This window comes from Lontra canadensis, unplaced genomic scaffold (genome assembly GCF_010015895.1).
Source record: "Lontra canadensis isolate GAN:19392208 unplaced genomic scaffold, GSC_riverotter_1.0 scaffold7, whole genome shotgun sequence".
NCBI classification, from domain to species: domain Eukaryota; kingdom Metazoa; phylum Chordata; class Mammalia; order Carnivora; family Mustelidae; genus Lontra; species Lontra canadensis.
Window position 1 is genome coordinate 24,642,232 of NW_022631001.1, and position 24,448 is coordinate 24,666,679.

General features: G+C 40.7%; 1 protein-coding gene and 1 pseudogene across 4 annotated transcripts in view; one reads left to right on the forward strand and one right to left on the reverse strand.

Annotated features, from left to right (window-relative positions):
* Positions 1-931: 931 nt before the first annotated feature.
* PAAF1 (proteasomal ATPase associated factor 1) overlaps positions 932-24,448 on the reverse strand; it is a 40,453-nt gene continuing 16,936 nt past the window's right edge. For 2 of the 4 annotated variants that reach the window (XM_032853121.1, XM_032853122.1), the window contains exons 5-12: positions 23,308-23,406; positions 22,494-22,644; positions 16,415-16,609; positions 11,118-11,209; positions 9,665-9,780; positions 7,637-7,719; positions 4,932-5,014; positions 932-1,346 (exon numbers count right to left, since the gene is read on the reverse strand). In XM_032853121.1, the coding sequence (XP_032709012.1) occupies positions 1,269-1,346; positions 4,932-5,014; positions 7,637-7,719; positions 9,665-9,780; positions 11,118-11,209; positions 16,415-16,609; positions 22,494-22,644; positions 23,308-23,406 (897 nt within the window). In that variant the 3' untranslated portion in view covers positions 932-1,268. Of the gene's footprint in view, positions 1,347-4,931; positions 5,015-7,636; positions 7,720-9,482; positions 9,538-9,664; positions 9,781-11,117; positions 11,210-16,414; positions 16,610-22,493; positions 22,645-23,307; positions 23,407-24,448 lie in introns of all 4 variants that reach the window. The other 2 variants (XR_004382149.1, XM_032853123.1) reach the window with 2 other exon arrangements.
* Positions 1,628-2,604, forward strand: LOC116865234 (annotated as a pseudogene).

Sequence of the window (24,448 nt, forward strand, 5' to 3'; positions counted from 1 at the left end):
TTACATGCAAATATACCTTTAAGAATGCTGTGAACCATACTGTTACCCCAGCCAGATATTGGCTTCTTCCCTTAAATAAATCCATATCTTAGCCTACATTGCTCAGCTCAAGTGTTGTGTTGTCCAAGAAACCTTTTCTCTAGTAATCTCTAAAATGTAAAACTCCGGAAAGTGTTAAAAAGAATGATAGAGGTCTAAATGTAATGGAAGAAATCAGAGACTCTAAGTGAAAATAAAACATGGAATTCATGCATTATGACTCCATTTTTCTATTTAGGGGGAAAAAAGTGACCATGTTAAACCCTTGCTTAAAACTCTTCTGTGGGTTTCTTGCCAACCAAATGAAATTCAAGTTCCTTACCTGGGACTCAAGCCCACCTCTCCAGCCTCATCCTCTATAGACCAGCCTCACCATCCCATGAGCGCTGGGTTCCAGCTATGACGAAAGTGCCCTTTATTATTTCTTCCTCTAGGTCTCAAGCTTTAGCATGCATCAGAATAACCTGGCCGGTTCTACCCATAGAATTTCTGATTTAGGGCTGAGGTGGGGCCTAGGAACTTCTATTTCTATCAAGTTCCCAGGTGATACTGATTCGGCAGTTAAGGGACCACACTCAGACAGCCACAGCCCTTACAATGATAGGATTCAACTTTATTACCTGTACATGGATTGATCAACCCTATCAGTTTGCCTAGGACTGAAAGTCCCATGTAGCAGAAAACCCCTCAGTCCAAGGAAAACTGAGACATTTGGCTTCCCTACCTGTATAGGAATCATTCACAGGCTCCTGCTTAAAGGATAGTTACTGCTAACAAGCAGTCTTTCTCTACGGGTAGGCCAACAGGAAGTGCCCGAGAAAGGAGTTCCATCAACTCAAATGGCTTTTTGCTGGAGTAAGAATATTTAACAAAGTTTTTCAAATTCAGACTCTTCCAAACACATTCTCTTTATTTCCTTCAGAGCACAGGCTTTAGTCCTCTGGTCCTTGTAAACATTTAACACAATGGTATGAGATCAAAGTGTAAGCATCCATGTCCTTGCCCTGTGCTGTTGGGGTGAGTGTATATAGGGAGTACGTGTGAGCTTCTTACTCAGTTCACAGTAGGTCTTGTCATGGACTGATACTTCCACATGGGGCAATGCAGTTGATTTTCTGTGACACCCAAAGGGTGCCCCAAACAATAAGGGGCCATGGTCCTTCAGAAGGACTAATGTCTTTGTTGATTAGAGCCAATATTTTTCATTAACTTCATCCTTTTCCAAGGAGTCAGAGGTCAGAGAGCTGATAGCGTCGCACAAGACCATCTCGACAGCATGTGTAGATCTGCTTCTCCCATGTGGCTACCTGGAACATAAAAGTTCAGAGCTCAAAGGAAGCCTGGGAGTCTTCCATTTCAAGAAGACAGAAGCTCATCATTGATCTCCATTAGTACAAGTGAGTCTAAGAAGCTCTATTGACTCCAAAGACAAAAGAAGAATTAGATCCATGATCAGTATTTTAAAATAGCCGGTTAGGATCCAGGTCCCTTAGGACTACAGAACAGAGAAACTAATCAGCCAAGTAGAGAGCAAACCCCTTAGTGTGGTGCATTGTTGAGGGCAGAGGGTCTGGATCTGGGAAAGGAGATGACTCATAGACTGGCCGGTGTATCCCTGAACCTTATAAAATTATATTCAAAGTTCTCACTATGTGCCTGAGGGGATTTCATCAACTTCTCAAAGAAATCTGAGGCAGCAGCTACGTGGAGGAGCGAGGCACATGCTGGGGCTGCGCCACAGCACCACGGGCTGAGATGAAGGCCACTCTAGGCTCCGCCACCACTACTGCCACCTTGCTTGGAGAGCGCATGGTGTCCGTAGGGCCGCCAGCACCACGGATGGACAGCATCACCTCCTCCAAGACTTCTGGAATTTCTCAACCTCATCTTCAGGGTTGGGGGCAGCTCGCATTCTGGCCTTTTAGGCTATGTGGGAGCCCCTGTCTTCATCACTTATGATGACAACGACCACTTCTTTGAAGATGTGCATCCTCTCGTCCCTGCTATAATTATCATCGCTATGGAGCCCCACTTTTCATTTTCGGGTTGACTGGCTACTGTGCCCCAATCTGGGAGAGCTGCTGTAGATGTGCCACATTTGTCATCATTCTACTCTTGGTTTTTGTCACAGAAGCTGTTGTAGTGGTTCTGGGATACATTTATAGAGCGAAGGTGGAAAAACGAGGTTGATCAGAGCATCCAGGAAGTAAGACCTACAGAGGAACCAGCCCAACAATGGAACCAGCTAGTCAGAATGGGAATAATAGGGATTGGTTCAAAGAAACCAAAAACCAGTGTCCCTTTCAGCTGCAGCAGAGAGACAGCCAGCACCTGTAATGGTATGTGGGCCCACTCCTCTGACCTCCATGCTGACGGGTGTTGATGTCCTAAGGGTGAAGGAGCTACAACCAGTCACGTGCATGTGACCTGGGAGGGCGGGCCCGTGCAGCTCTTCAGCGGCTAGATGTGCTGTGTGCATGCATTATACTATGCAGGAGTAGAGATCCTGTTTATGAGCTCCTCACCACTGGCGGAACCTATGCATATGAGAAAATGCACGTCTGAGCTTTTTAGTCTTGTTCTGCTTTGGAAGGTGAGTCAGGCAGGTTTACTTTTAGTAGTTCAGCCACATTTAGTTAAACCACACATTACACAGGTGTTGGACAGAGCAGCTTGGCTCTTCATGTGCCCACCTATGATTTTCTTTTCCCTTGTTCTATCTGACTCTCCATGTCCCTAAGTTTTTAGGCACAGTGAATGTTATCATTTCAGAGCCATTTGTGAGTTGCAAGTGTGGAAGAATGAGAGGAGGACCTGGGCCTGCTTCTGTTTCCTCCATGCAGCAACAGAACTGCCGCCAAAGTATCACTGGGTCTTTTCAGTCTTTACAGCGGAGAACTCTTGGTCAAGGGATTTTGGGGAGAGAAGGGGGAAGCCAGCTAAGGTTAAAGTTAATACCAGATGGTGCCCCTCATCAGTGTCCTTTTAAAAAACATACATTTCAGTTCAATAACATAGCATTGTACAAAAATGACCAAAATAGTTCATCTTCAAAATCAGACGGATTCTTGAAACTAGAGGTTTTTAATCAACCTTTATAGGAGCATAATATATGCATTTTAAAAAAGATTCTACTGGGGCGCCTGGGTGGCTCAGTGGGTTAAAGCCTCTGCCTTCGGCTCGGGTCGTGATCCCAGGGTCCTGGGATCGAGCCCCATATCGGGCTCTCTGCTCGGCGGGGAGCCTGCTTCCTCCTCTCTCTCTCTGCCTGCCTTTCTGCCTACTTGTGATCTCTATCGGTCAAATAAAATAAATAAAATCTTTAAAAATAAATAAATAAATAAATAAATAAATAAATAAGATTCTATTTATTTGAGAGAGAAAGAGAGAGTGAGAGAGAGTATGAGAGAGGAGAAAGTCAGAGGGAGAAGCAGACTCCCTGCAGAGCTGGGAGCCCAGTGTGGGACTCGATCTTGGGTCTCCAGGATTGCGACCTGAGCCAAAGGCAGTGGCTTAACCAACTGAGCCACCCAGGCGCCCCTATGCGCAAGTTTTTAAAAAAAACAATTTGTGTGTATGTGTGTATGTTACTGTATGATTGAGCCCACTCATCATAAATCTAAACTCATTAGGATTAATGTACCCATGTAGGCTAGCAAAACAGTATGTAGATGAGATCTCAATTGAAAGAAAAGAATAGGGGCGCCTGGGTGGCTCAGTGGGTTAAGCCTCTGCCTTCGGCTCGGGTAATGATCCCAGGGTCCTGGGATGGAGCCCCGCATCAGGCTCTCTGCTCTGCGGGAAGCCTGCCTCCACCTCTCTCTCTGCCTGCCTCTCTGCCTACTTGTGATCTCTGTCAAATAAATAAATAAAATCTTTGAAAAAAAAAAAAAAAAGAAAAGGAGAGAAAAAGCCTGAGACTCAAAGGTTAAAAACCATTAATTTAGTGGAAGAAGCATGAATTCTGGAGGTAGCTTAATCTCAAGTGGAGCTAATGTGTACCTACATGACCTAAGGCAACTTTCTCAATCACTCTGGACTCCAGCTTCCTCACTTATAAAATGAAAATGGTATGTTGATTCACAATATAGAACAGTATGCAGGAATTTTAAAAATGAAGTAGATCTATTTGCATTTATCTGAAAAGAGCTCTAAGATGTTAAAAAAGTCACAGAACAATACAATACATATAGAATGTTTTCAGTTATGTACAAACTAAAGATAAAACTATATTATCTACATAATTACATAAACACAAAGATGTAAGTGAAAATTTTCCAAAAACAGTCCTGAAAGATACATGCCCAAGTGTTAATGCTAGTTACTACTGGAAAGAAGAGCAGAACTAAAAAGGTCTTAAAGGGGACTTGAGAGTTGTGTAATTTTGTATTGTTTGAATTTTTACAGGTATGTATTAGCTGTATAACTTTAAAAAAGTATAAAAACAATAGAAATAATAATACTTATACATCAAGAATAATAACAACGAAATAAGATACATGTAAAACATCCAGCACAATGTCTAGTCAATAAATATTATTTTCCCTTTTGTTTTTTTCTTTCTAATCAAATGAGATAAACAGTCTTGAACTTTAAATAATAATAATGACAGCTAAATATTTATAGAAGATTTAAAATTTACAACTATTTTTCATATACATTATCTCATTACTCTCATTTTATAAAACTGACAGACTGAAGTGGTGAAATGATTTTTCAAGTTTCTAGAGCTAAAAAGTGGTGAAATCACTTCTGACTCAAAATTCTCACTGACTTTTATCTCATCCGTAAGTATTTTATCATTCAGAATGCCCACAAAGTAGCTGGATTCAGTCCCCTCAAAAGCCTTAGATCTCAGGTGGGAATCACCCAGGTGCCTCTCGGGCCTGTACCTTGAACACAGGGTCACAGTCAGCTCCAGTGAGCTCAATTAGATAGTCTAGGTCTTGCTGGACAATGAAACAGCTTCCATCACCTAAAAGGCAGAAAGAAAAATTTAGAGAACTAAAGAAAAGCTGCACGCAAAGGAGCTTTTAAAAAAAAATCAGTATTGTAGTTTATTTCAGTACATCACGAGCCTAAAGAAGTTTATCCCAAGACCCAGAATGGCAAACAGGCCTCATTACATGGGTCAAATATGAGGACCTACAGTGGCTGCCTAGAATGCTGGGTTAGAGGATCTGAAGGACAAGTACAAGCTCAATGGGAAGAAGGGCTGTCTTTGATGAGCAATACCTGCCAAGGGCACAGAGCAAGTCACTTCAGGCTTACAGAGGACTGCAAACTTACCCTGGCCAATGATTTTTAACAGGGACTTGTCCATATACATGTTTTAATATGCTCCCAAATTATTCTTCTATCTATAAACTTGACTGGATACATGAGGCAAAAGAGCAAAGTTGTTATACCAAAAAAATAAAAGTATATTTATTTTTAAACTTAATTTTCTTAAAAGACCATGGACAAGTGAGACTTGGGATGTTCTGTAAACTGCTGAAATAAGGTAATTTTTTTTATTATTGTTTTACTTAATATAAAAATAGTACATGTTAATTGAGGAAAACTTTAAAAACAAGAAACAGAAATTTAAAAAAAAAAAAAACACTCCATCTACCCCTAAAAGATCACTACTGTTAATGTTTTTAATGTATTTTTCCAAACCTTTTTGTGCAAAATTTTTAAAAGATTTTATTTATTTATTTGACAGACAGAGATCACAAGTAGGCATAGAGGCAGGCAGAGAGAGAGGAAGGGAAGCAGGCTCCCTGCTGAGCAGAGCCCAATGTGGGGCTTGATCCCAGAATCCTGGGATCATGACCTGAGCTGAAGGAAGAGGCTTTAACCCACTAAGCCACCGAGGTGCCCCCTTTTTGTGCAAATTTTATTTTACATGGTTGAAAGCATACTACATAAAAGAATATCTTTATGCATAAAGTTTTTCTGTATCAACATTGTGACTTTGTATAGAATCCAGGAAAAAATTTTAATTAACCTTTTCAAGCTTTTTAAAAATTGAAAAACTGCTGTTGAAACAAATGTTAGTTAATTTTAATTTATCTGTTAATCAACCTATACCCCAACCAGCAGCATACAGAAAGACCTTATCCTTTTTGGTATTATTAAAAATAATATTTTTTTATTTAAATTTTATTTTATTTTATTTATTTATTTATTTAAAAATTTTATTTCTTTATTTGACAGACAGAGATCACAAGTAAGCAGAAAGGCAGGCAGAGAGAGAGGAGGAAGCAGGCTCCCTGCTGAGCAGAGAGCCCGATGTGGGGCTCAATCCCAGGACCCTGGGATCATTACCTGAGCCGAAGGCAGAGGCTTTAATCCACTGAGCCACCCAGGCACCCCTAAATTTTATTTTATTAAGTAATCTCTACACCCAACATGGGACTCAAACTGACAACTCAATATCAAGAGTTGCATGCTCCACCAACTGAGCCAGCCAGGCATCCCAAAAATCATCTTTTCAATAAAAGAATTATTATTTTTTAGAAATACTTATGTAAGTATTGATAGGTGAAATAATAAAATGTCTGTGATATGTTTCAAAATATCACAATGGTTGGGGATTATAAGGGAAAGTGTAAAACAAGATGAAACAGGATTAGCTATAAACTGGTAAAGGTTGAAGCTAGATAATGGGAATATCAGGTTTATTATGCTATTCTCTCTACCTTTGTATCTCTTTGACAATTTCCATAATAAAAAGTTTCTAAATTGTTTAATCTGGTAATTTCAATCTCCTCTCTAGTAAAAGAGTTCCAAAGGACCTCTAAGATCATCTATATCCAACTTCTAAACTGGTACTGAATTCTATTCACAACACCTTGCAGACTGGCCAGCCAGCCTATGCTTCTCCATCCCAAGCATTGTAGTGCTCTCTACAATGCCAGCTTCTCTCTTAACAAGACAGAACATTTTCCTTACACTCAACTGAAATGTGGCTCCTGGTAATTTTCTTTCATTGGTCTTAGTTTCATCCTCTGAAAACAGTTATATTACTATGAATAAGGCACAATCACTACTTTCAAGGAGCCTGAACTGGAGGGAGATATAGACAATCACAGTGTAGGGTGATAAACACTGTATGATAAATACGATATGCCAAAGAATTGTGGAGAACCATACCCCTAGCCCCACCATAGATCATGCATTTAAACTTAAATTTATTTGTTTTTAGAGAGAGAGAGAGAAGGCATGAATGGGAGAGTAGGGGTGGAGTGCAGGGACAGGGGCATCTTTTTTTTTAAGGGTGGGCAGGGGAGGGACAGAGGGAAAGAGAATCTCAAGCAGGCTTCACACCCAGCATGGAGTCCAACGCTGGGCTCATTCTCACATCCCCAAGATCATGACCTGAGCAGAAATCAAGTCACTCAACCAGGCCACATAGGCACCCCAAGAGATAGAATCTTAAGTAGGCTCCACACAGCATGGAGCCTGATGTAGGGCTCAATCTCACCACCCTGAGATCATGACCTAAGCGTTAAAAGTCAGATGCTTAACAGACTAAGCCACCAGATACCCCTAACCTTACATTTAAATGAACTACAGGAAGCCATCTCTCTCAAGGGGTCCCTGGACCCACCTTGGCTGGCAATGAATCCATCTCTGAAACTCAGCAGGGACAGAACTGGTGCTCCAGATCTGTGGATCACTTGTACCGGAGCCCTGGAATTCAAAGAAAAAGGAGCAACTGTACTTTTTTCTTCAAAAGCAACAATTGACTATATTCAACATATAGGACTAACCACACAAAAGCAAACAGGACAAACGTGGACAGAGATTAAACATTCATACAGTTTCTTTCCTGGCAAGATCCTTAAATGGTAGATTCAGGTAATCCACTCAAAACCACCTTGGAGTGATCTAAACATGTCTCTAACTAAACAGGTCACTGAGCTGAATGAACTAAGTTACCACCACCAACTCCAGTTTTTAGGGGAGACCTGACAAGAGTTTAAGATAATAATGTTAACATATGTTAATTATTTTGCTTACAGACAAAATTAAGACAGTTGAGAGTTAAAAAAAAAGATACTTGTCAGACATTACAAATGTCAGGACTCTATGAAATGAAAGAGAAAGGTGAATAAGAATAAATTTAATATATATGTAAAGCTGATTTTCTTTTTTTTTTTTTAATCTTAAGTAGGCTCCACGCTCAAAGTGGGGCTCAAATTTATGACCCTGAGATCAAGTCGCACATTCTATCAACTGAGCCAGCTAGGTCCCCCTGTAAGGCTGATTTTCTTCTTCTTCTTCTTTTTTTTTTTTTAAAATATTTTATTTATTTGAGAGAGAGAGAGAGAAAGTACAAGCAGGGGGAGCAGAAGAGGGAGAAGCAGACTCCCAGCTGAGTCTGGGTCTGAGTCTGAATCTGAACCTGACATGGGGCTCGATTCTAGGACCCTGGGATTATGACCTGAGCCAAAGGCAGACGCTTAACCAACTGAGCCACCCAGGCACCCTGGCATTTTCTAATAGTGACCAGACATTCCCTGAATCTCCATAGAGTAAAAAACAAGAACAAAAGTAAAGCAATTGAAATTTTGGAAGAAAAGGTGTAAGCTAGTCACCTTTCACTAGAATTTCTTTACTGCTCTTAGAGTAAAGCCCAAACTCCTTTGGATGGTACATGTGTTCTTTCTAACAAACTCTTGCTTTCCTGTCTGACATCACTTCTAACTGCTACCCTGTCTGCAGGGTATATATCTGTCATATTAAACTACTCAGAGATCCCTGAAAGTGCCATACTTCCACATGTCTTCATGCTTCTCTATGTGCTATTCTACCTAGGGCAGATCCCTCTCTTCATTTGGTAACTTCCTATTGGACAAGATCCAATTAAAGCTTCATTTCCTTGGAGAAGAATTCCCACCTTCTCCTTTCTCCTTCTCAGCGCTTTCTCAATTTCCTGTGTAGAGCCCTGTCAGCCCACTGACCACACTGTATCACCAATGTCTTTTAGTTGCCTGTCTTTACTGTTAGAATCCAAGTGCCTCAAGGGCAGAATCTGTATCTTTTACTTCTGGTTTTCAGTGCCCTGCACAATATCTGGTGACCACAAAAGCCATTTAGTAAATGTCAGCTGAACAAAAGAAAGGAAATGGAAGGAAGAAGGGACAGAATTGGAGAAATAGTTAAATCCTGGGATGGAGAGGTTGTGTGGTTCTCTCTGGGTATCTTTAAGACCAGAATAAAGCCTATTTCAGATAGGTTATGATCAAAGCCAAAGAAACACAGCTGGCTTACTTGAACTAAAAATGATCACTCTTAAGCCAATCCAGATTTAATACCACTGAGAAAATTACTGAGCTCCTTAAAATTAAAAGTTCTATACAATCATTTTAAGTGAATTGTTAGTTTGTTAAAGCTCAGATTCCAAAGCCATCACTACAATAGGACAATCATGACAGCATGAATCAAATTACCTTTAATATGATTCCAGGAATAATAAGAACAACCAGACCACTCACACTGGAAAACCTTTATAAATGGAAAAATATACCCTTGATTCAACAGTCATCTACATGTTATGCTAAATCATTGTTAAAGCTAATAAAAATTTCCATTCTGTAGAAGACCTGCATCATGCAAATGAATGGTGACTCACCTTGGACTCCTCACGTCCAGCTGATAAATGTTTCCATCCTGTGTCCCAGCCAACAGCAAGAAGCCAGAGAGAAAAGTGCAGCAGTTGAAGGCATCTGAGCCAACAAAGAGGAACACCTGGGAACAAGCGGGAGCCGAAATTGCTGCTTAAACATTGTTTTCAGAAATAAGCAGACACCAAAAAAAGGAAAATTTTCCTATTTTTAGAGACATTTGCTTTCCTCTCCCTTTACGTACTCTGCTTCTAAACAAAGTATTCAGCAAGGACCAAAGAGGAACCAGGCCCCGCAGAGGACTTCAACAGTGTATGCACGACCACACCCAGATGCAGCAGTTTTCAAACTACTGCCCCTCAACACACTGCCTCCCAGGACCCACACTGCCTCCCACGACCCTCAGTACCCAACATCTTTCTTCTGCTTCTCATTACAACCCTCCATTTGAGAAACACTTGCAATTCACACATTTAAATTTTGTTCCTGTCACTTCTGACAACCTTTTGAAGGGAGACTACGTAGGAAAAGAAACAAGCTTAAATAAAGTGGCAATTTAAAGAATTATAATTCTGCCTGAAAAAAAGAATTATCAGATTTTGTTGTTGTTGTTCTCTACTCTTAGCTCAATCTGATCATTTCTGCCTCAAATGTTCTAAAAAGAAAGGAAAAAAACAAATCTGGCCAAACAAAACCTGTGATTTCCCTTCAGAAGGAAAAGCAGTGCAGAGGCGATATGACCAGAAAGAGTGATGTTCCTGGAATGTCATTTCTGAAAATGGAAACATCACTAGAACAATGAAGTAACAAGAAGAAATGAAAATACAAAATCTGTAGCCAACCCAAATCATTAAAGTTGTCTGGGTGAGGCTGATGGGCAAAATCAAATCCCAGGGAACTCCGGGCTTAATGAAGAATAGTGTGCCCAGTGCAAAACTTCAGCGGCTGAAGGAAAAAAATTCAAATAATTCTTCCATAAGAGACATTCTGGTCACTAGTTGATCAAAATCCTGAATGCATAAGTTCTTGACTCAGAATTTCTTCACATTACCTTGGATATGGAAGGGAATCTACATAACCTCATCATTTTATACACAGCACGCGGAGGCCCAGAGAGAAGTGACTTAACCAAGGTCACAAAGCAGTAGAGCATTTAATCCTCATCATATAACCCTACCAGGTGAGTACTACTATGCCCAATTTAGTGATGAGGAAACTGAGGCTCAGAATGGTTAAGTAACCTATTAAATGTCACAACCATTGTAGAAGAGCTAGGACGTGAATGCTGCCCTTTCTCCAAATTCCATGCTCTTAATTGTTACACTCTATTGCCCTTTACTCCTGCAGCTTTCTCAAAAGATGAACACAGGGAGCAAGCAGAAATGTTTCCAAAACCGCTTTCCAAAAATCAGAGTGATCCAGCATGCCCCAGAATTCCAAAGTCTTAGAGGAACCACTTGCCGGCTGCCTGCTCTGCAGTCCCAAGCACTGAAGTTTCTTATCCTCCCGTGCCAACAGCAGCATTTTCGACTCTGTTCCAACCTCCCGTTCACCTGCATGACAGATAAACCATGTCAACAATGGGCTAGGCCAATCAGCTGGCAGTGCCAGAAAGCACGAATCCTCATGGCTGTTTATTGAATTCCTCTTAGTGATTAACTTGCTAACTTAAAAAAACTTTTATTATATTCTGTATCTTGACTGTTCGTACTGTTTAGATGTTGGTACACATCTGTCAAAACTCACAGAATTGATCATTTAAAAGGGTGACTTTTGGGGCACCTGGCTGGCTCAGTTGGTAGTACATGCAACTCTTGATCTCAGGGCTCTAAGTTCGAGCCCCAGGTTAGGGATGAGAGATTCCTTAATAAATATATATATATATTTAGATTTTATTATTTGAGAGAGAGAGAGCAAGAGTGCACATGGGAAGGGCAGAGGGAGGAGAAAGAATCTGAAGCAGACTCCACACTGAGCCCAGAGCCTAGCACAGGCCTCAATCCCATGACCGCAAGCAAGATCATGACTTGAGCTGAAACCAAGAGTCAGATGGTCAACTGACTGAGCTACCCAGGTGCCCCTAAATAAGTTAATTAAAAAATATATAATAAAATAAGATAAAAAGGGCAACTTTTACTACATGTAAAATACATATCAATAAACCCAACTTAAGAATATTAAGTCATTTGGAATGTGACAGGATACCATATTAGCAGTAGGGGCACAATGTTAAAAGTCTCTGCCCTCAAGGCTCTTATGGTCTGCAGCAAATGAAATTTATTCATTCACTAAAATCTTTAGTGAGGGTCTACTGTGTATTGGACACTATTCTAGGTGCTAAGGAAATAGTAATATACGAACAGACAGGGTCCTTACTCTCAAGAATTCTAGTGGAAATAGGAAATAGTGGAATAGGTAAATAAACAAATAGGATATTTTCAGACAGTGATGAATTCCACAAAGAAAATAAAAAAGGAAAATCTAATCAATAGTGAGTAGATGTGGAAGGCTGAGTGAGGAAAGGTAATTTTAAATTTAAACTTCAACTGTAAAAAAAACTCCATGAGGGGTACCTGGGTTGCACAGTCAGGTAAGCATCTGACTCTTGGTTTCAGCTTAGGTCATGATCTCAGCGTAATGAGATTGAGCCCTGCTTCAGCTCTGTGCTCAGCATGGAATCTGTTTACGACTCTCTCTCCCTCTACCCCACCCCCTCCAGCCCAGCCTCTCTTAAATAAAAACAAACAAATAAATCTATCTTTAAAGAAACTCCATGGAGGCCAGGTTTCAACTGAGATCTGAATGGTAAACCAGAAATTAGTCATGCTAATTTCTATCTTTAAAGAAACAAATAAATCTATCTTTAAAGAAACTCCATGGAGGCCAGGTTTCAACTGAGATCTGAATGGTAAACCAGAAATTAGTCATGCAAAGACCTTTGCGAATTAAAGGCAGTATGACACGAGGCTGGAAAGGAATGTGGAGGTCAGAAAGTGTTAAGTGTTGTGATAAGCCAAGTGAAGTGGATAGGATTTTAATATATGTATAAAAGGAGGTCACTGGAGGGAGAGTAGGGACGAAGGAGAGCAACATGACTTGATTTGTGGGTTGTTTTTTTTTTTTAATGACCACAAATGGTTGCTCTGAGGAGAATGGATTATAGGAGACTAGTAAGGGGCACCTGGGTGGCTCAGTCGGTTAAATACCTGCCTTCGGCTCGGGTTATGATCTCGGGGTCCTAGGATCAGGCCATGAGTTAGGCACCCTACCCAGCTGGGAGTCTGCCTCTCCCTCTCCCTCTAAACTCTCCCCACCTCTCTCAAATAAATATATAAAATCCTTAAAAAAAGAAAAAAAAAACAAAACAGGGTGCCCGGGTCACTCAGTAAGGATTATAGGAGACTAGTACGTGGTGCCTGGGTGGCTCAGTCAATTAATCATCTGCCTTTGGCTCAGGTCATGATCCCAGGGTCCTGGGATCAAGCCCCACATCGTGCTCCCTGCTAGGCAGGAAGCCTGCTTTTCCCTCTCCCTCTCCCACTCCTCCTGCTTCTGTTCCCTCTCTCACTTACTCTGTCAAATAAATAAATAAAATAAAAAGCATATTTTCATTTAAATTACTTTAAATTGAGATGCCAGGGTGGCTCTGTTGGTTGAGTGTCTGCCTTCAGCTCGGGTCATGATCCAGGGTCCTGGGATTAGCCTCGCATGTGGCCTCATGCTCCTTACTTATCGGGGAGCCTGTTTCTTCTCCCTCTGCCTGCTGCTCCCCCTGCTTGTGCTCTTGCTCTCTGGTAAATAAAATCTTTAAAAAAAATTACTTTAAGCCAATACATTTTTAAAAAACTTAACCTTGTTTTAAGTAATATTGTGGGCTATCTTAGGTTTGAAGTAAAGTATGTGTATTAAATATATTTAATAGTATACTACTGAAGATGTGTACTGCCTGAAAGAATCTTATTTATCACTAATTGCATATGTATCACACTTTGGGAAAAGACTCATCCTATTAATTCCAAAGAGAGCTCAGGGAACATCTGGTGGTCAGCAACAATTTTAGTTCTTGGACCACAGTACATCTGCAAGACAAGAGAGTACCTACAGTGTCAAAAGTGAAGGGCAGGGGCGCCTGGGTGGCTAGGTGGGTTAAAGCCTCTGCCTTCAGCTCAGGTCATGATCCCAGGGTCCTGGGATCGAGCCCCGCATCGGGCTCTCTGCACAGCAGGGAGCCTGCTTCCCTTCCTCCCTCTCTCTGCCTGCTTCTCTGCCTACTTGTGATCTCTGTCAAATAAATAAATAAAATCTTTAAAAAAAAAAAAAAAAGTGAAGGGCAATGGGGCACCCAGGAGGCTTAGTCAGTTGAGTTTGACTTTGACTCAGGTCATGATCCTGGGGTCCTGGGATTGAGCCCTGCATCAGGTTCTCTGCTCAGCAGTGAGTCAGCTTCTCTCTCTACCTCTGCCCCTTTCTCCACTCATGCTCTCTCTGTCTCTCTCAAATAAATAAACAAAATCTTAAAAAAAAAAAAGTGAAGGGCAAAATTAACCCAAATCAGTTGAAAACCTATGTCCACATAAAAACATGCACACAGATATTTATAGCAGTATTCATATTCGCCAAAACTTGGAAGCAACAAAGATGTCCTTCAGTAGGTGAATGGATGACTGAACTGAGGTACATCCAGACAATGCAATATTATTCAGTGCTAAAAACCCATCAAAAGATATGGAAGAACCTTAAATGCTTATTACTAAATGAAAGAAACCAATCTGAAAAGACTGTATAGTTTATGATTCTAACTGTGGCATTCTGGAAAAGGCAAAATCATGGATGCAGTAAAAGTATCAGTGGTTGCCAAGGGTTATAGGAGAGGAAGGGATGAAGTGGTAGAGCACAAAGGATTTTTCAGGCAATGAATCTTCTGTATGATACCATGATAGATACATGTCATTATACACTTGTCCAAATCCACGGAATATACAACACCAAGAATGAACCTAATAAAAATTACTTAAGTGACACTGATATGTCAATGTAGGTTTATCAATTATAACAAATATACCACTCTGGTGAGGGATGTTGATAAAATGGTAATTGGGGAGGCTGTCTGGGGCAGAGGGAGTATGAAAACCATACCTTTTTAAAAAAGATTTATTTATTTATTTATTTATTTGAGAGAAAGAGAGAGAGAGCATGTGTGTGCAAGTGTGAGTGGGAGGAGGGGCAGAGGGTGAGGGAAAGAATCCTTAAGCAGACTGCACTGAGCGTGGCGCTCAACATGGGGCTTGATCTCATGACCTGACCCAAAACTAAGAGCTGGATACTTAACCGACAGAGCCACCCAGGTACCCCGAAAACTGCACTTTCTGCTCCATTTTGCTGTGAACCTAAAACTGCTCAAAAAAATAAAATGTTTTCTTAAAGATTTTATTTTTAAGTAATCCTTACACCCAATATGGGGCTTGAATCCACAACCCCAATATCAAGAGTCTCACATTCCACTGACTGAGCCAGCCAGGTGCCCCTAAAGAGGTTTTTTTTCTTTTTTTTGGGTAGAGATTTTATTTATTTGACAGACAGAGAGATCACAAGTAGGCAGAGAGAGAGGGAAGGAGGCTCCCCGCTGAGCACAGAGCCCGATGTGGGGCTCGATCCCAGAACCCTGGGATCATGACCCGAGCCGAAGGCAGAGGTTTGACCCACTGAGCCACCCAGGCGCCCCTTTAAAGATTATATATTCATTTGAGAGAGAGAGAGAGACAAAGAGAGCACAAGCAGGGAGAGAGGAAGAGGAAGAAGCAGACTCCCTGCTAAGCTGGGAGCCTGACTCGATCCCAGGACCTGGAGATCAAGACCTGAGCTGAAGGCAGATATTTAACCATCTGAACCATCCAAGTGCCCCTGCCCCTAAAGATTTTTTTTTAAGTAATCTCTACACCCAACATGGAGCTCAAACTTGGAACTCCGAGATCAAGAGTTGCACACTCTACCAACTGAGCCTGCCAGGTGACCCCCACTACTAACTACTCTTATTTTCTAAGATTTTATTTATTTATCTGACAGATAAGAGATCACAAGTAGGCAGAGAGGCAGGCAGAGAGAGAAGGAAGAAGGCTCCCTGCTGAGCAGAGAGCCTGATGCGGGGCTCGATCCCAGGACCCTGGGATCCTGACCTGAGCCGAAAGCAGAAGCTTTAACCCACTGAACCACCCAGGTGCCCCTACTAACTTGACCTAACCTCTGACCCAACCAAACATATCCTTCTACCCAACAGTCAATTTCACCTCAAACTATTTTAATGTGAACTGCCCCTAATCCTACACCCCAGCTCCCATTCTCCCATCCTTCCCATTCTTGTCTATTCAACTCAAATTCATCCTCCAAGATTCAAGTCAACTTCTTTGTGACACCTTTCTCATCTACACTAACCTAAAATATAAAATACTCTCTTCCTCCAAAAAACCATTTTATTTGCATTAAGAATCATTATGTTGTTCCAGCTAAATTTTTTTTTTGTTTTATAGGCATCAGTCTCATCTGCTAAACTATGTACTTAAATGTAGTTAACATGACATATACTTCTTTTATAGATTCCAAAGCAACAGAAACATAGTAGGTATGCAATAAATACTAAACTTATGGTGAAAATACAAATACCAGCCAAAAAAGCAGGGCAAGGAGAGAAAAGGAGAAGCTAAGGCAAACACTGAAGGTGCCTAAGGAATCAAAATAAGCTCAACATATCATTACCAACTTACTCGGCGTCTGCTCAGGTGAGCCGAGGTTTATGGAGTTGTCAGCAGCACCCACAGCCACTCCATTGATAGAAGAACCACAGTCTGCAATGACTCCCAGGCAGGCTGAGCGCCCACAATCCCAAAGTCGTGCTGTCCCATCTCGAGAACCAGACACCACATTCCTCCCCCGATCAACAATGGCTGTATCCAGAATACCTGGCAAGAGGGAAAAAAAAAGGATCCTAAGATGGAGTGGGTCATAAAGGAACTACAAGGGCAGAGAATAAGGATATGCATAAATGACTCCATTGCTTCACAAACATGTACTGGATATGTACTACATGCTGGGCAAGTTCAAGTGCTAGAAAAACAGAAATAGAACAGAGTCCTTGCTTCCCAATTGTTCAAAGACTAGTCCTTAGAGACATACTTAGAAAAAGGTTTGGATTTAATTCTTAGTGGAGTGTCCTAGAACAGTGGTTTTTAAGTTTTAATTTTGGCTTTTAAAACATGTTTTTTAAATAAAAATTAAGATGTTTCAGTTCAGTTTGAAAATCACTGTCTTACTGCTTCCACTGAGAACTAATTGAAAGGATTAATCTCGCCATCTTAAAGATGTGACTTCTGTACTGGCCAAAAGACAGTAGCCCCATCTCTCCCAGGTCCTTCCCCTTATAACTGAAAAAAACCTGGACATAAGACAAGAAAACTGGAAGATGGAAAGAAGGTTACGTAGGGACCTGAGGACTTGGAGAACAAAAGAGTAACAAATTCCCTGGATTTCCTTATTGCTTCCCATACAACCTGGAAAGGATCTACAGAAGCCTCCAACAAGGAATTGATTTAAAAAATGCACAAATTAGGGACACCTGGGTGGCTCAGTTGGTTAAGCCGCTGCCTTCAGCTCAGGTCATGATCCCAGGGTCCTGGGATCGAGTCCCGCATCGGGCTCCTTGCTCAGTGGGGAGCCTGCTTCTCTCTCTGCCTCTGCCCGCAGCTCTGCCTTCTTGTGTTCTCTCGCTGGCGCTCTCTCTCTCTCTCTCTCTGACAAATAAATAAATAAATAAATAAATAAAATCTTTAAAAAATGCACAAATTAAAAAAACAAAAACAAAAACAAAACAAACCAACTCCAAGAAATAGTTGCAAAAAATTGGGAAAGGGGTGGCCTAACAGAAAATGTTGGCAACTTACTCAAATAGAGAGAAAAACTGCTACCTCCCCTTCCCCAAGGTCAGTGAGGCTAAAGAGGCAGCGCTCTTCTACCCTACTCCCACTGAAGCAGGAGGCAGCAGTCCAATTCTTTGACCCTTGACAGTGATCAGGCTCAGCAGGGTACCGCCAGCAGGGTCCAGTGGTGAGCTGAGCCTCTATCCTGACCTGGCAATAACAGGTAGAATGAGAAAAAACAAAGTAGTGGAAAGTAGCACTCTACTTTCCCCCAACTACCTTCTCACAATATGGTGGCACCTAGAATGGATCTCTTCACTCTGAGATGACAAGAATAAAAGAAAGAGGAGCCCTACAGAGCTGGAACCTATGACAAATTACACTAGAAAGAAGCTATGAAAGTAGTAGGAAGGCCTTGCAAGAGAAGCTACCAGAGCAAAGACCTACCAGAAGCCAAAAAGGCTTTAAATATCAAACCAAACTGATAAAAGTCCACAACATAAAAACCAAGATGAAAAAGCATTTGCCTTCAAGAAAAGATTCCACTGGGGGCACCTGGGTGGCCCAGTGGGTTAAGCCTCTGCCTTCAGCTCAGGCCATGATCTCGGGGTCCTGGGATCAAGCCCCGCATTGATCTGCTCAGCCGGGAGCCTGCTTCCCCCCACCCCCCACACCTGCCTCTCTGCCTACTTGTGATCATTGTCTGTCAAATAAATAAATAAATAAAATCTTAAAAATAAAATTAAAAAGAAAAGATTCCACTGAATCACAAATAAACATCCTAGCCAATGTCTGGGAAATAAGAACGTTAAATGAAACTATGACTAAAACAAGTCTTAGTAAAAAATACAGCAACATTCATATATCTAAGCATGTTTTTAACAAGTTTACTCCATTAAAATGATCTAGTTTTACTATTAAACTGGTTTAATGTTGCCAGGAAGTAAAAACACACATACCAGGGAACGGGAAATGTACGTGTGTGTGTACATGGAAAGAGTAATGGTTTGACTTAGATATCAGAAAAAATTAGTCTTGAAAAAAAAGAAAGTTTTGAAGCACCTACTGTACTTCAAGGCAGCATATCTTATTTCAAAGAAAATAGAGAAGAGTTTGAAAATAATGGCCGAAGAGCTGAAAATGCAACCTGATCTGCTAAAATTATTCCACAAATGCAAGCAGCTTCCCTACCATGGTGAGCAAAACTCAACCAATCAACTATAATGGTGTTCTATTTGTCTCAATGTTTTCACAGATTAAGAATGCTCTGGCAGTTATTAGAGTTATGATTATTAAATTATTATTCAAAGGATTTATTTCTATATACCTCCAAATTCACCAACCTTAGTTAAATGGCCTGGGCAATTTAAAAACTTCAAACTAAAGCACACCTTGGAGCTACTTAGAAGACTCATGTACAGTAGTATCCCCTTAGCCACAGTGTCACTTTCTGTGGTCAAACACAGTCTGAAAATATTAAATGGAAAATTCTAGAAATAAATAATTCATATGTCTTAAATTGTATGCTTTTCTGAGTAGCGTGATAAAATCTTGCACTATTCCACATCCAGGACGTGAATCACATCACTTTACCCAGCATACCCATGCAGTATCCATTTGTCTGTCACACATCACAGGTTTGTACATATAGGAAAAGATAGTATATACACGATTTGGTACTATCCGCAGTTTCAGGCATCCACTGGAGGTCTTGGAATGTATTCCCCAGGGATAAAAGGGGACTACTATATTACAAAGACAAAACTACTTTTAGATTATCTTCTCATCAGAAAGATTTAAAAACATACACATATCTCATCTCTGCTTATTAAAGAACACACTAATTATTTATATATAAAATATGTATCTAAAAATATAAGGGAAAACCAATTATATATTAACTAGGATCATATTTGTTGCTACTGGAGAACTTCTATTAGAATTAGTCTATTCTATTAGAAATAACAATTTCTGCTTTTCACATGACAAGTATGTTAAAATATCACAAAGCTCACCCTCTCTGGCAGGAATTAAAGTTTAGCTTTGTATTTTATAGGAACAATAACATTTATTGGGCACTTACTATAATACCAGGGATTATGCTAAATCTTTCATATGCACCATCTCATTTTATATTGCTATCCCCATGTTCATGAGGAAACCAAGGCTCAGAATAGTTAAGAAGCAACTTTTTGAGGTCTTACAGATCATAGGTGGAAGAATTAAGATTTTTTTTTTTTTAAGATTTTATTTATTTGACAGACAGAGATCACAAGTAGGCAGAGAGGCAGACGGGCTGTGAGGGTGCGGGGGGGGGAAGCAGGCTCCCTGCCGAGCAGAGAGCCCGATGTGGGGTTCGATCCCAGGACCCTGGGATCATGACCTGAGCCGAAGGCAGAGGCTTTAACCCACTGAGCCACCCAAGCACCCCAAGAATTAAGATTTAAGCCAAGATTTGTATGTGTTCAAATCCCAAGCTTAAACACTCTACATACTGCCTCATGTACTATCTTATTTTCACATACCAGAAGCAATAAGCAAGCCAGGGATTTAAAATAACAAAAGTTTGGGCACCTGGGTGGCTCGGTGGATTAAGCCTCTGCCTTGGGCTTGGGTCATGGTCTCAGGGTCCTGGTATCGAGCCCGGCATTGGGCTCTCTGCTCAGCAGAGAGCCTGCTTCCCCCCTCTCACTGTCTGCCTCTCTGCTTGTGATCTCCCTCTGTCAAATGAATAAATAAAATCTTAAAAATAAATAAAAATAAAATCTTTAAAATAACAAAAATTTATCCTTACACAAGATCTTTTTTTTTTTTTTAAGATTTTATTTATTTGATAGAGATCACAAGAAGGCAGAGAGGCAGGCAGAGAGAGAGAGGGGGAAGCAGGCTCCCAGATGAGCAGATCAATGCGGGGCTTGATCCCAGGACCCTGGGATCATGACCTGAGCCGAAGGCAGAGGCTTAACCCACTGAGCCACCCAGGTGCCCCTATCCTTACACAAGATCTTTATACAGAGCTACTTTGTTAGCGTCCTAATGGTTCTTTGCAATAAGCATCAGGCTATGCTCAGTCCAGTGTTCCTGGTGATTTATGTCTCACTTGCCAAGACTTAACCTAGGCAATAAAAGACCATGTTCACTTTCAACACTCACTATCTTCTTTTTGACTGGTGGGGGCAGCAAACCAAGGTTTATTGAGTGATAGCAAACTGATCGTATAAAGCTCCTGAGAAGGGAAGGGATCACAGAGGGTTGCCCAAAACTCACTATCTTCTGTTTCTCTTATTTAGTCACCACTTGTGAAACCACTAAAGATCATACATGCAGGTAATAATTCTTTTTTTTTTAATTTTTTAAAAGATTTTATTTATTTATTTGACAGAGATCACATGTAGGCAGAGAGGCAGGCAGAGAAGAGAGGGGGGAAAGCAGGCTCCCCGCTGAGCAGAAAGCCCGATGTGGGGCTCGATCCCAGGACCCTGAGATCATGACCTGAGCCGAAGGCAGAGGCTTAACCCACTGAGCCACCCAGGCGCCCCCAGGTAATAATTCTTTATTCTGTTTTTTATATAGTTCATGGCCTTTGCTAATAAACATTCTTTAAAATATTTAAAATCTTGTAAGTAAAGAGATTAAAGATTAAAAAGGGAGCCATACAATGGAACTTGGAATTCATTTAGCTGGAGAGAGTGACGCACATGCTGCTAAACTATCAGAGATTAATTTTGATTAATTTTGATTTTCTGTACTGTGGAAGAATGGGCAACAACAAATCTGGTCCCGCTTAACAGAACTACCTAGGGAAGCGCATTCAAGACCTCACAAACATTAGTCTGGATCTGACTTCACATCACTTCTCCTACAGTTTATCACTTCTAGTCAACCTGTCTGGCTCCTGGGTCCTGGACTCCCTATCTGTGCAGGCCGCTTTGACTCCTCAGACTCCTTAGATTCCTTAGACCAGTTCTTCAGGCTGAATGTGAAGAAGGCTCCAGGTATCTTTTCTATTCCTCCTCAATGTACCTATGTACTGACAGTCTTAGAAATAACCTTGCTAAGGTTAACAGGTATTTGCTAGATGATCTATATGTAACCTAACAAATCATTATAAAGAAATAACAAAACTTAAACTCAACCATACAAGTTATTTATAATGTCGTCAGGTACAATCAAAAGACTAGCTTAAATACGTTAAGTATAGGGCAATACATAATTAATTCTCAAATGAGTCACACAGATGATGTGTACTATGGTTCCAAAGAAGGGAACAAGGTAAAGAATTATTGGGGATGTTAATACTTTTTAAAAAATACCTAAACTTGTAAAATAAGAATAACATTTATCACCTTTTTAACATTCCAGTTAACGACAAAACATTGCTAAATTATAATTTTGTCCCATAAACCAGTTACAAAGGGAAAATGTTCTCATTCTGTCTCTATGACCTGTTATCAACTGGCTATACGGCTAATCCATTCCTAAAATCTGAACTGTGACTTAAATTCATAGGAACTGATAGTCAGTGTCAAGCTCTATCTTTGATATCTAGTGACGCAGCCATTTGCCACCCAGCTTTTACTGTCACCTCAAAGGACTAATAATGAGAAAATGTTGGCACACATCTCTCTCTCTCTCTCTCTCTCTCTCTCCTAGCACACAGCAGATAACCTCCTGGGGAGGATTTTTTTTCACTTGTCAATTGTAGAAAACAACTATCTGTGTAAGTCAATTAGTTCTGGAGAGCAATAACAAGACTCAGTGTCAAAGGAATTTCTAATCCTTGAGGAAACAGCTCATTTAAATGGCCAGTTAGAGGAATTATTCGTGTTTTTCTAGAAAACTAGCTTCTGTTTCAACCTTTTCCACCTTTTTGGTGATTTGTCTCTGGGGAATCATTTCAGAAGCCTTTTGGAGAAATCACCCTTCATACCTCCTTTGTGACCTTTGAAGGTCACCACACAGCTAGCATCTTCAGCTGACCAGATCTTCAGCTGGGCATCCATTCCCCCACTCAGAACCACAAGGCCTGATGGGAAAAACCTGCAACAATTCACATCAAATACATGTCCTTCCAATACTCTCTGGAAAAACAAAAGAAAATTCCATGCTAGTTCTCTTGTCCATTCCCTGATACTCTCTTACCTGTCATATCCTTGGTCCTTTAAATGAAATATCTACAAGCTATGCCTACATGCTGGTTTTTAAAACTAGTGAGGTTCAAAAGGATCTCTTTAGCTCATTTGTATACCAGGCAGTGTTTTAAGAGCTACTGACTCCCTTTCCTGTAGCTCTGGCTACAGATATAATGGATTTGAACTCCAAGGTTCTCCCAGCGATCCTTAAGTCTAGTTCTACATATAAGGAGCTGAGGGGGCTTGAGGACACTTTTACTCACCTCTTCTTAAAATTCTCTGCATAAGGTGGAGGAGTTTGGCCATATAATCCATGTAATAGCCTAGCTCATCTGGCTTAGAAGCTGATCACTGAAGGCAGTTCATACCAAGGGACCACCCACCTAGACATTCACTAGCCTGGCTTCTCCACTGTTCCAGGCCCAATCTGTTCTGGCAAATCACCAAGATTGAGGATGGTTCTCAGATTAACAAATGGGAGAACAAAGATCAGTTGAAGTGCGGTGGTCCTATAAATTTAGAATGCACCACTCCACTTTCTGTGACCCAGTCTAAGGCTTCTCCAACCACCCTTCATGTACAAGACCCTAAAAGCATAACCAAAGCCTTTACTCTGAGCTCGCCATTAGAAGCCTGCCAGATCTTCATGCTCCCATCAGTACTAGAAGACACGCCAAGACCGCCTCCACTGGAAATGTCCAGGCATGTTATCTGTTCAAAAGACAAAATAACTGGTGTTATAAATAATGAAATGCTCTTCTTTCCCTGAAATATGTTAAAGATTACTCCTGTTTCACACTCTTCCAAGACCTCTTCAGGCCTACGCTTCCCAGCACAAAGGACAAGTGTTTTCATGTGAAGACTGAGATGTCATCACCTATCTCCTAACAAGGCTAGCGCCAACATCTTTCATTTCTCAAAACAAAAAGATGTTCTTGTAATCATCTACAGCCTTCTGCTTCAACTATAAAGTTTTTACTATCCCCATATCACTTCCATCGTTTCCATCTTTTGCTATTTTTAAATTTTTTTTTTAAGATTTTACTTATTTATTTGACAAAGAGAGAGAGAATACAAGCAGGGGGGGCAGCAGAGGGAGAGGTAGAAGCTCCGTGGTGGAGCAGGGAACCCACTGTGGGACTCAATCCCATGACCCTGGGATCACAGCCCAAGCCAAAGGCAGACACTTAACCGACTGAGCCACCCAGGCACCTCTCTTTTACTATTTTAAAATTAAGATACCTCATTCTTAGGAATCCACGTACACAAAAGACAGTCAACTAAAATATACCAGATGGATTCAAGAAAAAGCAAAGATGCTTCCAATTTACTTCTTCACGTTCCCTCTATAAAATCCTAATTGTGCGTATATGTGTATTTCAGAATAAGTAACAAAAAATTCTGATCCCTTTATGCAGTTTCAACATTAGCAATCACTTCATACATAAGCAATGATCATACACATGCATACATACATATACTTTTTATTAAAAAACACCCAGCTGCAAATATTCCAGAAATGTAGGACTGAGATGTATAATCCCAGACATATTCCTGGATTCCCATAAGACCTAAATTATTAAGGGAAAAGTAGGGTAGGCTTTAATTACCCAATCTTCCATTTTTCTTTGTTCTAAGCCAGTTGAGTCATCATGAGTAAATTCGGCAAGAACTAAAGGGATATATCTGTCACCTCTAATACCTTCTAAGACTTTTTCTTCTTTACCTTGACTCCTCAGAATAGAAGTACTGT